The 14,412-nt window shown below is 35.4% G+C and overlaps 2 protein-coding genes across 4 annotated transcripts; one reads left to right on the top strand and one right to left on the bottom strand.

Annotated features, from left to right (window-relative positions):
• The first annotated feature begins 4,852 nt into the window (after positions 1–4,852).
• Positions 4,853–7,111, top strand: LOC141404721 (uncharacterized). 3 transcript variants are annotated; one of them, XM_073988375.1, is made up of 3 exons: positions 4,853–5,120; positions 5,182–6,575; positions 6,634–7,111. In XM_073988375.1, the coding sequence occupies exons 1-3, from the start codon at positions 5,048–5,050 to the stop codon at positions 6,640–6,642; spliced, it is 1,476 nt and encodes a 491-aa protein (XP_073844476.1). In that variant the 5' UTR covers positions 4,853–5,047; the 3' UTR covers positions 6,643–7,111. The 3 variants fall into 3 exon arrangements, with proteins under 3 accessions (XP_073844476.1, XP_073844475.1, XP_073844473.1); XM_073988374.1 differs by having other exon boundaries at positions 5,182–6,579; XM_073988372.1 differs by having other exon boundaries at positions 5,182–7,111.
• LOC141404722 (DDB1- and CUL4-associated factor 11) lies at positions 7,094–9,662 on the bottom strand. Its single transcript, XM_073988376.1, has 6 exons — positions 9,273–9,662; positions 8,789–9,209; positions 8,184–8,729; positions 7,972–8,127; positions 7,653–7,759; positions 7,094–7,587 (listed from the first exon to the last, which is right to left on the bottom strand). Exons 1-6 carry the CDS (start codon positions 9,462–9,464, stop codon positions 7,426–7,428), a joined length of 1,584 nt encoding a protein of 527 aa, XP_073844477.1. The 5' UTR covers positions 9,465–9,662; the 3' UTR covers positions 7,094–7,425.
• Between the last annotated feature and the right edge of the window lie 4,750 nt (positions 9,663–14,412).

The following is a 14,412-nucleotide window of genomic DNA, read 5'->3' as shown; positions in this document are numbered from 1 at the left end:
CGATAGTAGTACGTAGAATTTAGGATCAAGAAGTCCAAGACCCCTAGAGTAAAGAAAATCTCTTCTGAATTCCAAACGCTGCAGACGGCATTGAGATCGTAACGTATGCGAATGATTGTACGATCTTGGCGTCAGGTGCCTTCCCTGACGACATTTGTGAAAGACTGAACTCCTTTTTGTCTGATCTTAAAATTTTTTCCACGCGAGGAATATGCAAATACCAGCCAATAAATCTACGGCCACTCTGTTCACTACCTGGGCGGCAGAGTTGGGAACAATAGAGTTGAATGTCATGGTCGATAATAGCAGAATTCAGACCACAGACCCAGGCAGCAAGAGAGAACCTCTAGATCAACAAGCCTTTCAACCAGGTTTAAGTAGCATTCACACGAATGCAGTCGCAGATGCAGTAAACAGTTATCGTGTGAATGCGGTCCTTGGAGAACATCCACCATCTATCGATGCTGAGAAGCGCCAGCTGTCAGGACAAACCAGAGTAGTTTTGGGTCAATACGCTCGGGATGGTGCAGCCGTCAAAATTCCTATAGGGCAAGTACTGATGACACCGTGGAAAACATCTGCCCACCATACAACACAGGCCCCCACGACACACTACTCCTTTTCAATTGCCCTTCCAATCCTGCTAAGAAACTTAACTTTGCAGCTTTGTGGTTACAAACCATATAAATAGCGAAATAGCCACATTCTTACGACTGATAGACCCAGAGTCAGATTAAGCAGAAAAATGAGAATACAAACATATTAACTACTGTTACAACAACGAGAACAAACTGCAACTATAGATGAAAACTTTATGATGATAAGCAAATTATAGTTATTTCATTAATTCCTTTGAATTAATAAAATAAAAAAATTAAAATCATTTTTCAATACAGCAATTTCCATTTTCCGAACAAGACGTGAAAATTACATGCCAAAGATTAGTGAAAATGCTATTCTTGGGAATTGGTTAAGATGGCATGCCAAAGGATTGGTATAGATACCATGCCAAAGAATTGTTGAAGATGCCATTCCATCGAGTTAGTAAAGATGACATGCTTAGGATCTGAAAATGAATTGCATCTTTTGGGGGTCACGCTCTTGTAAAAAGAATGAGTGAAGATGCTGAAAAAATGACATTCCATTTCACTTGCACCCATTCTTGAATAGCATCTTTGGCATCGAACATTTTGCTGGGATGGTACTGATGAACAAAGTTACCCAGCAAAAAAATTTGGAAGTTGTGCAATTGGAGTTATGATTTCACAACATCTTTCGATGTAGTCCAACAGAGTTATGAAAAATGCACTCCGTTCGATACATTTTATAAGCAGTTGCTGTAGAGATCCCTACAGAAAAAAAAAACAGTTGGTTGATCCCTACACATTTCCTCAAAAGATAAACAAGAGTGTATGTATACATTTCTAAAGGCCTGCGTACATAAGCTGCCTTGCCTGCTTACCTTACTTACTTCTGATAAAAGAATAAAAAAGAAAAGGGCAACCCAGTTCGAAATTTCCTCGGCCTTCTTTATTCTTTTATTTTTATTATGTCAAAAATGAAGCAGGAAAGCAAGGCAATCAGGCAGAGCAGCTTATGTACGCAGGCCTTAAGAATTTGTCATAAAATAAAGAAATAAAAACTTAAGTTGCGAACATTTTTGCGGTAATTCACGAGACGGACAATTTTAATGGAGTGGAGTTGGAGTCCATGTCGAAAGCTGAACTACTGATGGGAAATCAACATAAAAAACCTTTAGGATGATGAAGCTTAATCAGATGGGCTTGGATTAAACGGAAAACGGAGGAAGTATACGCAAATGTGATTGAATTTAATGGAAACTTTTTTAATTTATGTTTATATAATAAAGTTATTTGTATTCTTGTTTTGCACAAATAATAAATGCATTTTATTTATTCTGGGATATTTCGCAATACAAGTGTACAGTACATTTGCCGTTGGAGTACATCTTTTCCTATGAATTCACTTATGAATTTTACAAGAGAGAGCGCAGCTGGGATGCACTCCATTTTGCTTCCACAGCATACAGCTAGGATGCACTGCGTTTTCGATCCAAATCACAACTTTTTATGTAGTCTTTTGGATTGAATTTAAAGGCACTCTTCGGATTATGTTTTTAGTCAATCCAAAGATGCAGTAAAAATGCAAGCTATTGCGAAATATCCCAGAATAAATAAAATGCATTTATTATTTGTGCAAAACAAGAATACAATGAACTTTATTATATAAACATAAATTAAAAAAAGTTTCCATTAAATTCAATCACATTTGCGTATACTTCCTCCGTTTTCCGTTTAATCCAAGCCCATCTGATTAAGCTTCATCATCCTAAAGGTTTTTTATGTTGATTTCCCATCAGTAGTTCAGCTTTCGACATGGACTCCAACTCCACTCCATTAAAATTGTCCGTCTCGTGAATTACCGCAAAAATGTTCGCAACTTAAGTTTTTATTTCTTTATTTCATGACAAATTCTTAGAAATGTATACATACACTCTTGTTTATCTTTTGAGGAAATGTGTAGGGATCAACCAACTGTTTTTTTTCTGTAGGGATCTCTACAGCAACTGCTTATAAAATGTATCGAACGGAGTGCATTTTTCATAACTCTGTTGGACTACATCGAAAGATGTTGTGAAATCATAACTCCAATTGCACAACTTCCAAAATTTTTTGCTGGGTACTATGAACACACCATTTCTTTATAAAACCTGTCAATTTGGTTCATAAAAGAAATAAAACACCGCTGATTGTCACGTACACCTTATTTATAACACTAGCTTTGTTCCTTTACTTTTTTAATGGTAAGGGTGGTAAAAGAGAAAAGTGTCAAAATTGCTCTGTCATGAACATTTTTACCACAAAAGTAAAGGAACGGAAAAATGGTAGATCTGGCAGCAATGTCAAAAATAAACATAAAAAAATCAATTTTCGTCCTTTATTTCACAGTTTTTAATTTAGTTTTGTCAGCGTTCGACTCTTTCTTCTGTTTTTCGTCCAGTTTCGTCGTTAATCGTCAAACAAAAGTCGAAAAATCAGTTCTGCCATTTTTTACCTGCAGAAATTTTGCTGGTAGCCCGTGGTAGAAGAGAAAGCCATTTTCGTTCTCTCGCCACTCTCACTCTCTTAAAAATTGCTTCCACTTTTGCCACTTTTCGGGGTTAAGGAACGCTTTGCAGGTTAAAAATGGTAAGAAATGGTAAAAATGGTAACCTCAGGTAAGTAAAGGAGCACAGCTACTATGCATGTAATGCAATGTAAAAAATTTTGAATATTAAATCGAATGACCGAAAAGTAGACTTCTCCGTTTTGAGTAAAGATCGAAAGGTCGATTTTCAAGTTCAAGGTGAAAATCAAAAGATCGATTTTTGAGTTCTAAGTAAAAATCAAAAGATCGAAAGATCGATTTTTAAGTTTTAACCAAAAATCAAAAGGTCGAAAAGTTGACTTCTGCTTGGTAATACGTATCCCTAGCTGAAACACGACTTTCGTATTTGACTTTTGACTTAAAGCTGGAAGAACATGCAACTCAATCAATTAAGCCAAAAATCCTCTTATGTGACGAGACCTTCATATTTACGATGTCTAAGCGATAAAATAATTCATTATTTGCTCATTAGTTTGCATTAGTAGCATAAGCTTTGTTCCCGTACTTTTTAATAGTAAAACTCGTAAAAGAGAGAAAGAGAGAAAAATTGTTGTCACACAAAAGTTTTTTCTAAAAGTTCGGGAACGCAAAAATGGAAAAAACGTCAAAAAAGCTGGAACAAATGTCAAAGTCGGCATACCAGCCAATCAGACGCCGGCATCCATGTTACCATTTTTTACACGCTCAAATTTGTCGAGTAAAAAGTTTTTAAAGAGAGCGTCATTCAGCGCCATTTTTGTTTAAAGAGAAGTGAACATTTTACAACTTTTTGTGTACGGGAACGCTTTTTCGAGTAAAATATGTAAAAGTAGTAAAAATTGTAAAAACTTTTTAGTTCTGGAACACAGCTATAATGTGCAAACATTTTCAATATTAAGGCCGCCATCAGACCATCTGCTTTTTCACGTGTATGACATCAGCTGTTCTGTATATTAGTATACCCAAAGTGACAACATACATGTGAAAAAGCAGATGGTCTGATGGCCGTCTAAACAATAAATTCGTAATTTGCCGTATGTTTTTTGAGATGAATTCAATTTACAAAAATTTCTTCTGATGTTTCAAATTCGATCGGATGGGTTGATGCATCTACCTTGGTAATTGTGCTATGAACAAAAATCAGCGGACTACCATTTATATCCTCCAAAGGTATATCTAAATGCAATGATATTTGTGCTGGATTTATTAAATCGAGTTGAGGATTTATGGCTAGTCTAAATGAGGTATAAGTCAAGTTTGAATAATGAAAATACATATTTTACAAGGCACATTCGAAATATTTAGCCTTAAAAAATATCAATTAATTGATTAAAAAACTTGAGCCCGCGCGATTTCCATTTTCATTCGAGTTTATGGCTATATCACACCATATGCTTTTTCACATGTATAACATCAGCTGGTATGTATATTATAGTACGGTTACACTAGAGTTTTTTGTCGAGTTAACCCACTTCGAGAGGATTTATTTGACGTTTGCGCTATGGAATTGACATTTGAAATCCAAACCCACTGGGTTAATCCGGTTAAGTGTAACCGGGGTATTAGTGTACCCAAAGTGACAACATACAAGTGAAAATGCATATGGTGTGATATAGACATTAAAGTGGCGATTTTTAGTCGATGTAATCGGCGGCGGCTAAACTCCTAAAAACGATCAGCGGCGACGCGCCGCCGTCTAATAATCGACTCGTTTCGCTTCCACCTCTGCTTGGCACGTGTTTGTTGTTTTGGTTCCTATTTGTGTCGTGTTCCTTTACGTACCCGCAAAGTGTAAAGTTAGGATTACTTTAAAAAGCACACAATTTATATGATTAGCAGCTCACCTCGTTTACCATTTTTTGGAACAGACCATTAATTTCGTTTTTAATACTTTGGAAACATGGCTATGCTAGCAGAACCCCGCCAACGTAAACGTTACAACTTGGTTCCCAAGGGTAAAGCCCTATACGAAGGTAAGCACAAAACATCTAATAACGAGTTTGTTGGAGCAATCACAATATGATATTATTTCAGATGATTCGCGCTTTGGAACCAAAATGTTGGAGAAAATGGGCTGGTCAAAAGGCAAAGGCCTCGGCGCGAAAGAAGACGGTTCACAAGATTTTGTGAGAGTACGTTATAAAAACGATAGCCAAGGTTTGGGATTCGAAATGCGCGATGATCAATGGACGCAACACGAAAGCAGTTTTAATGTACTGTTAAAGACTCTCAATGGCGATGCATTAGCAGAAAATGATAGCACAGAAATTGGAAACAAATCGTCTTCCGAGGACGATGAGGTGCCACGAGTTGGATTTGGATTCCAAATGGATGAAAAGCCAAAGATTAAAAAGTCTAAACTAAAAGAAGAGATTAGTGGAATTTCACTAGAAGAGCGATCAAAACAAAGCAAAGCTCGTGTCCATTACAAAAAGTTTACCAGAGGAAAAGATTTGTCGCAATACAGCGAGAAAGACTTGGCCAATATATTTGGTAAAAAAGCTGCCGATGATGCACAACAGGCATTTTTTGATCAAATGAATGAACAATTCAATAAAACGGAACAAAATGAAAATAGTGTGGCAAATAAGAGCGAAACTGAAAACTTTGCTGGTGTTCAAACAATAAGCACTGGGTTATCAGTGTCGGAATATTTTAAACTGAAAATGGCTTCAATTAAAAATAAAAAGGAGAATACCACTGGGGATAACGTCGAGACTGGTTCTCCAACAACCACAGAGCATGATTCAGCAGAGAAAGGAAAAAACGAAAACCCAGGAGCTGACCTTTGTTTATATAAATTGCCAAATGGTGACAATGAAGAGGACCACAATTTGATTGTCTTAAGTGACCAGGATACTGTAAAGAAAGAAAAGAAGAAAAAGCGTAAAGATAAATCCCTAAAGGATGACGGTAAAGTGGAGAACAAACTGATTCTCTCGGGTAACGAGCATTCTCTGAAGAAAGAGAAGAAGATAAAACGGCAAGAACATAAATCAGATGATGCTAAGAACGATATTGTAAAAGACATCGATCTCGTTCCAGCAACTGGACAAGATTCTGCGAAGAAAGAGAAGAAAAGACGCCAAGAAGACATGCAATTGGATGAAGAAAAAAATAATTCTTCATGTACCGACAATAACCACAATGGCTTGGAGGGAATCACAAAGAAAAAGAAGAAGAAAAAGGATAAACATTTAGAAAATGAAGAGAACGAAAGTACACCAACAACGGAAACTGAGAATGATTTAGCAACTAAAGATAGTGTGAACATTACCAAGAAATCGTCAAAGAAAAGGAAATATGACGAAACCGCAGCCAATCCATCTGAGCAAGTTGCAGAAGTTTCAGAACCTCAAAAAGAAATTGTTATGGAATCAAAGGCCAAAAAGTCCAAGACGAAGAAAAAAGGAAAGGAAGAAGAAACGGTAGGTAAGACTTCACCTAATGCTGAAAATTCAAATTTAGAAACAAACTCTACTACAGGAATTCTAAGCATTGCGAAGAAAGACGGAAATCAACCATGCACATCAATTAGTACCTGCCATATTAATTTGAAAACGATTAGTCAATTATCAATACCCGAACTTCAAGATAAAGTGAAGGCGTTCAACATTTGTAAAATATCGGCATTTACAGCTGAAAAATTTAGAAACGTTGATCTTAAATATTTTCCCAATTCTACGGGCTACGGATATAATCAAAATATAGAACTGATTTTAGAAGCTAAACAAAATGACGAGTTGCGCATTAATAACTTATGGAGCAAAACACTTTGTAAATACGCCAATTTGGAAAAACCAACGAAAACATATAAGACCTACATGAAGGAGTGTTTTAAAGCCAGGAAGAATAAACAACCAAAACCTCAATTAAAAATAAAAAAATGGAAAAGAAAAGATGCATTCTCCCTTGTATAAACTAAACAAAACAATAAACCTATGTATAGAGTTTTTAAGAATTAGTACTGGAATTTTAATTCATTCATATTTAATCAATATCAGTTTTAACTAAGCCACTTCAGAGAACGAACATATATTATGTATTACACAACTAAAAATTACAAATTATTGCATAAACTCGATTAATATCTCATAGCCGATAGATAAAAGTGTAATTCATTGTTAAATTTAAAATGATATTCATTCGAGTGGGAACAAAATTACATAAATGTTAGAGAATCTATGAAAAAAATAACTATGTATACATATGTGAGAGTAATATTTACACAGTGTAAAGTACCATGTATGTATGTACTACTAAATGTATTTGCTTGTCTTAGAAGTCAACATCCTCATCTTCATCTTCGCCCTCGTCATCCATTTCTGCTTTACGGTGGGCTATGCGGCGTGATCTACGCAAAGGCCGTTGTACATTATCAGAATCCTGCCTAATATTGGGTTTGTTTTTGTACATTATCAAGTTCACGTGAGCATCAAACTGTAACATATAATAGAATCATATTTATGTGGATAAATACTTAGGGGACTCTTGAAATTTCTTACCGATGATGAAACTATTTCTCCTCGAACTGGATGCCAGTGCAAGTCACGTATAACATTTCTGTGACTTTCTATTGCTTCTTTTATGTGACCAGTTAGAACATCGTAGACTGGAATTAAAGATATAAATGTTTGTTGACATTTTGGTGCATACGACTAAAAGGTAACTTCTAACTGATTTTTGTAATTTTTAAAATATATTACTTTGGGTTGTAACAAAGGACATTTCATTAATTCCTTTCCTCAAACCAAAGACTTTTCCAAAATTTATTAGATCCATTCAAAATTATTAAAGTCTGTTCAAAACTTTACATCCACTTACTTATAATCCTTCCTGTGCTACATCCTGTATATATGTAACGTTGACCAGTTTGTACTGCCGGTGAAAATTTTGCCCTTAGCAAGGTTTTTGTGACTTTATGCCCGCGATATGTCATAACACTTACATCTCCATCCAAGGGTTTCGTCGGATTGTAATCTGCAGGAATAAAAATAGCTTTAAATGGAATCTGAGTAGTACGATATATTGCTTACATTCCCTGGGCACTTGACTGAAGCGATAGTCCCACTCAACAAGTGGCGTACTAGGATGTTTACGTATTTTATTAGAAGGGGTAGGTTGACGTAAATCCCATATTTTTATACTTTGGTCCCGTGAATTACTTAATAAATAATTGCCATCGTTTCGAGGGTCAATGAACGTTATTCCATCGAAATGTCCTAAAAATGTGCTTTGGCATTTTGCTGGACGGTGATCATAGCCACCACAACATCTTAAATCCCACAATTTTAGAATGCCGTTGTGGCACCCACTCACAATCAGATTTGGATCCTGGTCGCAGACATAACTGACGGCGTTAATATCAACCGGAAAAGATGATTGTGTGCGTAGAGCTCGAATGTGGCTAGTTTCACGGTCACATACGTAAATATTGGAGTCATTACAACCACCAATTAAGGTCCGACCATTGTCACAAGGCGAAAAGCGCACTGAAAACATTCCGGCACCATTTCTCTCAACCCCCAATGTATAGTTTTGGCAATCATTACCTCCATCGCTGTCGAGAGGAACAACTAGAACTGAAAACAACTAACATGTAACTCTTGAATAAATGACTCCCAATAACTTCTCTGCTTACACGAATCTGTCCATGTTGAATAGGCAAAGAATTTACCACACGGACTGAAATCCACATCCAAAATATCCCAACTTACGTCTCGAACTTTAAGACGCTTTATGCGATGATACGTTCCTCTGGAAGCGTCGAAAATGCGTACAGTAGCATCTTGGGAGGCAGTAATTAGACGACTCCCATCTGTATTAAATTTACAAACATATATTTTTGAGTCCAGTGACATAAGTCGATCTACTTTCTTATTGGGTACAAAAAAATTGGCTATACGACGATGTTGGCTGGATGTAAACGAACCACTTGGAAAGCCTACCAGGCCGTTTTCTCGTTTCATCAAACCACGGGATAGGCACCACCTTCCATTTGGGCGCTTGCTGTTCGCTGGAAGGGCACTCAGTGCTTTAATTTCTTTGTACATCATGGTGTGCTAAGGATAATCATTGAATACTATTAACCCTACATTCTACAGGTGACCGAGATGTTAACATACCCGAAACACTCGAAGGTCTGGTTTCTTCCGAATTACTGGAGGCATGGTATTTGTTTCTTGATTTACAATTTCCTGTAGCATCGACTCCAACGCCAAATTTAAATATTCACCTTCCCCTCCTCTACTAATTGAGCTGTCATCGCTCAAGTATTCATCATCGTCCTCAATTTCATATGTTATATTATTACCCATTAAGTCCTGCCTTATCTTGCCCCTGACCCAAGCTCCGAATGGCACTCACAAGGAATCAATTCGATCATAAATCTTCTCTATGGAGACGCTGATTTACAATTCAATTTCTCAATTTCTTAAGAATGTTGTTTTTTCTCACAGATTCCCTTGTTTTTATTGTTTATTCTTCTTCTTGTATCTAAAAATTCAACTTGATTTGGTATCCCATAGAATTCAACTAGAAATGATGGCTTTAACAAACATCAAACATTGCCATATTTTTCCAAAAAGTAACGGTAAAAGCCATGGTACAATTATTACAGGTACCCAGCAAAAAGTTTGCATCCGCGGATGCAGTTAAATCACTAGAACAATTGCCGCTGGAGTACATCTTTTCCTATGAATTTACCTATGAATTTTACAAGAGAGCGCGCAGCTAAGATGCACTCCATTTTGCTTCCACGGCACACATCTAGGATGCACTCCATTTTCGATCCAAATCACAGCATTTGATGTAGTGTTTTGGATTGAATTTAAATTCAGTCTAAAGATGTTATAAAATGCAAGCCATTGCAAATATCCCAAAATAAATAAAATACATTGCTTATACCCTAGACAGACGGCAGCGTTGATTTGCATTAACTGCCTTAATTCAAACTTCCATGTTTAAGAAAATAAAAAAGGGAAAGCAAATCAGCAATTTTCGCATTTCTTCAAAATAGGTAGTGGTCTTTCGCGTGTAGAATAGCAGCTAATCGTTTTTCACGCCTTCTAACAAATCTCTTTTTCAAATTTTTATTTTCACAAAAAATTTCATTACCCACCATACCAATTCTATCGAAAGTTATATCTTCTTCAAATGTTTTGCAATATTTTTATAATATTAAAAAGACTCAAAAATATCGTGAATAAATTAAATTTATTTTTGCTTCATCGTGGTGAAAATGTCAATGGTAGAAAGTGTATTTGTTTCGCATATTTTGACGAACTTTTGTAAAGCTTCATGATATTATTCGTGTAATACCCTAGACAGACGGCAGAGTTAATTTGCATTAAAAATGTCCTAATTTGAATTAATTTTTCACCCTGACAGACGATAGTTTCTGCATTTATGAAACAGCTGTTTGTGTTGTTTGTTTGTACCCAGCAGACCATTTCATAAAGCTTTACAAAAGTTCGTCAAAATATGCGAAACAAATACACTTTCTACCATTGACATTTTCACCACGATGAAGCAAAAATAAATTTAATTTATTCGCGATATTTTTGAGTCTTTTTAATATTATAAAAATATTGCAAAACTTTAAAAAACATTTGAAGAAGATATAATTTTCGATAGAATTGGTATGGTGGGTAATGAAATTTTTTGTGAAAATAAAAATTATAAAAAGAGATTTGTTAGAAGGCGTGAAAAACGATTAGCTGCTATTCTACTCGCGAAAGACCATTACTTATTGTGAAGAAACGCGAAAATTGCTGATTTGCTTTCCCTTTTTTATTTTCTTAAACATGGAAGTTTGACAAAAGACAATTGATTTTCAACAGCATTGCCATATTGAAATTGCTAAATTCATTTTAAATTTCCTTTGATTTTGTGCATTAAGAATGTGAATAATGCACGAATTAATTTGAATTAAGGCAGTTAATGCAAATTAACGCTGCCGCCTGTCTAGGGTATAAAACAGGAATATTAACTTTATTACATTAACACAAATTATAAAAACTCTCCATTAAATTTTATCGTAACAAATTTAATGGAGAGTGTTTATAATTTGTAGCTGTGTTCCTTTACTTACCTGAGGTTACCATTTTAACCATTTGTTACCATTTTTAACCTGCAAAGCGTTCCTTAACCCCGAAAAGTGGCAAAACTGGAAGCAATTTTTAAGAGAGTGAGAGGGGAGAGAGAGCGAAAATGGCTTTCTCTTCTACCACAGGCTACCAGCAAAATTTCTGCAGGTAGAAAGTGGCAGAACTGATTTTTCGACTTTTGTTTGACGATTATTTCACAAAATGGACGAAAAACCGAAGAAAAAGTCGAACACTGACAACACTAAATTAAAAACTGTGAAATAAAAGACGAAAATTGATTTTTTATGTTTTTTTCTGACATTGCTGCCGGATCTACCATTTTTCCGTTCCTTTACTTTTCTGGTAAAAATGTTCATGAGAGAGCAATTTTGACACTTTTCTCTTTTACCACTCTTACCATTAAAAAAGTAAAGGAACAAAGCTTGTGTTAATGTAATAAAGTTAATATTCTTGTTTTACGCGAATAAGCAATGCATTTTATTTATTTTGGGATATTTGCAGTGGCGTGCATTTTATAACATCTTTAGACTGAATTTAAATTCAATCCAAAACACTACATCAAAGGCTGTGATTTGGATCGAAAATGGAGTGCATCCTAGATGTGTGCCGTGGAAGCAAAATGGAGTGCATCCTAGCTGCGTGCTCTCTTGTAAAATTCATAGGTGAATTCATAGGAAAAGAGCAATTGTTCTAGTGATTTAACTGCATCCGCGGATGCAAAATTTTCGCTGGGTAGATCCACAGGATGCAACTTTCGAATAGTTTAGCAATCTGTAAGGATTCTGTAAGAGAACAAAAGACCGTGTAAAATGGTGTGTCAGGCATTGGCGGATACAGATCAGTGCTATATTTATTTAGGGTCAAGTGGGTATTTATGCACTTACAAATATCTCATTGCAGACAAGGATCTGATGGAAAACATTATGAATGAAATCTCAATATATTGGATGCAATGTGAATTATACGGAATAAGATAATTGCAGAGTATGGTTAAACTTCTATTATGGAACCTTTTTGGTTATGACGAAGCCTTTCTGGTTATGACGAAGCAGATTTGTTCAAAATATCCCTAGTAGGCCCCTCTTGCTAGGGAAGAGTTATAAGAACAGCAGTTTCGTATCAGTAGTGGGATTCTCTAACTCATATTTTGAGTTACCGACAAATGTCGGTAAAATTAAAATGCTTATAATATCGTTAAATAACGATGTTTGTCGGTAAGTTAGCGACGAATAATTAGTAGTCGTAAAGTTCTACCGATAGCAAGAGTGTTGTCAACTTTAATTTGAATTTTTCATTCATAATTTTGCGTTTTAATTTTATCGATTTTTGTCGGTAACTCAAAAAATGAGTTAGAGAATTCCACTACAGGTGTTGCTGTGGTTGGCATCACGAAACCAGTCCTATGAGGTAGTTTGGTTTTAGCTACACAAAACGTCAAGCGATGGATTAAACAGAACATAAACCCACGTTCAGATTTCGTAAATCTGAACTAACTATACGGCACGTTGAAAATCTCCTTTCGTTACACCTGTAGGATGAAAATAGTGAACCCATTTTGCATCTATGAAGTTCAGCCAACAATTTTTGGGGATAATGTACAAACACACTGATTTTATTTAAAACATATGTACATACATAGAATAAATATATATTTTATATATCGAATCGAGATGTTTCATTTGTTTATGCCGTATAAGGGAGTCAGAAATAGAGATGTTTGCAGGAATAGCACGAATGTAGTTTTCTGCCGTACTGCATCACCATCGGCTTTCTTGATTTGTTTCTAGCAGTGTTTATTCATTAATGTTGATAAATTTCATTCTGAATCGTGGATTTCATCTTTTCTTCGCATATAATATGTTTGGATTTGGTTAATTGAAAATTGTGATTCAATGTGTCCCATCTGAAATTAACCATGAATTATTAGTAATTCTGGATATTTAGATGCAGTGATACTTACCACTGTCAACATTTTTGAAGAAAAGTAACACGCGGAATTACCATGAATGTTAGTTTAAATAGTTTTTAATTCATTTATTAAATTTACATATATTTGTATTTCATTAAACCAATATTTATGAGACAAGCAAAGCATATTGATATTTTATATTTTTGTTTACAATTTTCAAAAATGAAGTTGACACTAGAGCTCTGTTCCAGGACCTGCAACATGGTACAATAATACAGGTAAAAGCAAGTCCCAGCTGATTAGATACACCCGTAATACTAGTGTCAAAAACAATATGAAGTTTAATACCTGTTGTTCTTTTCGTTAATTGTCAATTAATATTTATATTTTTTACTTTCTGATAAACAAACATAAAACACATATTTTTGAAGTTATAGACTTCACGGCTAATACTTACTTGTGAACTTCAATCAAATAGATCAGCAGAATGCAACTTTCGAATGGTGTAAGGATGGTGTGTCAAGAATTTGCGGATACAGGTCAGTGCTATATTTATTCATGGTAAAGTGGGTATTTATGCCCGTAAAAATATCTCTTTGCAGACAAGGATCTGATGGAAAACATTATGAATGGAATCTCAATATATTGGATGCACTGTGAATTATACGGAATAAGATAATTGCAGAGTATGGTTAACCTTCTATTATGGAACCTCAGCAGTGTTATTTTGGCTAACTATGGCGAAGCAGATATGTTCAAAATATCCCTAGTAGGCCCCTCTTGCTAAGGAAGAGTTATCAGAACAGCAGTTTCGTCTCAAGTTGTTGCTGTGGTTGGCATCACGAAACCAGTCCTATGTGGTTGTTGTTTTTAGCTACACAAAACGCCAAGCGATGGATTAAACAGAACATAAACCCTGTAGGATGAAAATAGTGAACCCATTTTGCATCTAGGAAATTCAGTCAACAAGTTTTGGGGATAATGTCCAAACACACTGATTTTATTTAAAACATATGTACATACATAGAACAAAATATATTTTATATATCGAATTGAGATGTTTCATTTGTTTACGCCGTATAAGGACTCAGAAATAGAGATGTTTGCTTATCCTGGCAATAACATCGGCTGCATTTCCTATTACAGCAAATATGTTGTTTTCTGCCATACTGCTTCACCATCGGCTTTCTTGATTTGTTTCTAGCGGTTTTTGTTAATGTTGATAAATTGCATTATACATATGTACAT

Source organism: Musca autumnalis, unplaced genomic scaffold (genome assembly GCF_047663935.1).
Source record: "Musca autumnalis isolate F117 unplaced genomic scaffold, ASM4766393v1 scaffold_5, whole genome shotgun sequence".
NCBI classification, from domain to species: domain Eukaryota; kingdom Metazoa; phylum Arthropoda; class Insecta; order Diptera; family Muscidae; genus Musca; species Musca autumnalis.
This window is presented reverse-complemented; position numbering and strand designations above follow the sequence as displayed.

What these genes read in the sequence shown, in the direction of transcription:
- LOC141404721 (XM_073988372.1), top strand. Translation starts at nt 5,048, where the DNA reads ATGGCTATGCTAGCAGAACCCCGCCAACGTAAACGTTACAACTTGGTT. An exon ending in GGGTAAAGCCCTATACGAAG is followed by an intron (nt 5,121 to 5,181) that starts GTAAGCACAAAA and finishes ATATTATTTCAG; the next exon opens with ATGATTCGCGCTTTGGAACC.
- LOC141404722 (XM_073988376.1), bottom strand. Translation starts at nt 9,464, where the DNA reads ATGGGTAATAATATAACATATGAAATTGAGGACGATGATGAATACTTG. An exon ending in TTCAACATGGACAGATTCGT is followed by an intron (nt 8,730 to 8,788) that starts GTAAGCAGAGAA and finishes AGTTGTTTTCAG; the next exon opens with TTCTAGTTGTTCCTCTCGAC. An exon ending in CAGTCAAGTGCCCAGGGAAT is followed by an intron (nt 8,128 to 8,183) that starts GTAAGCAATATA and finishes TTATTCCTGCAG; the next exon opens with ATTACAATCCGACGAAACCC.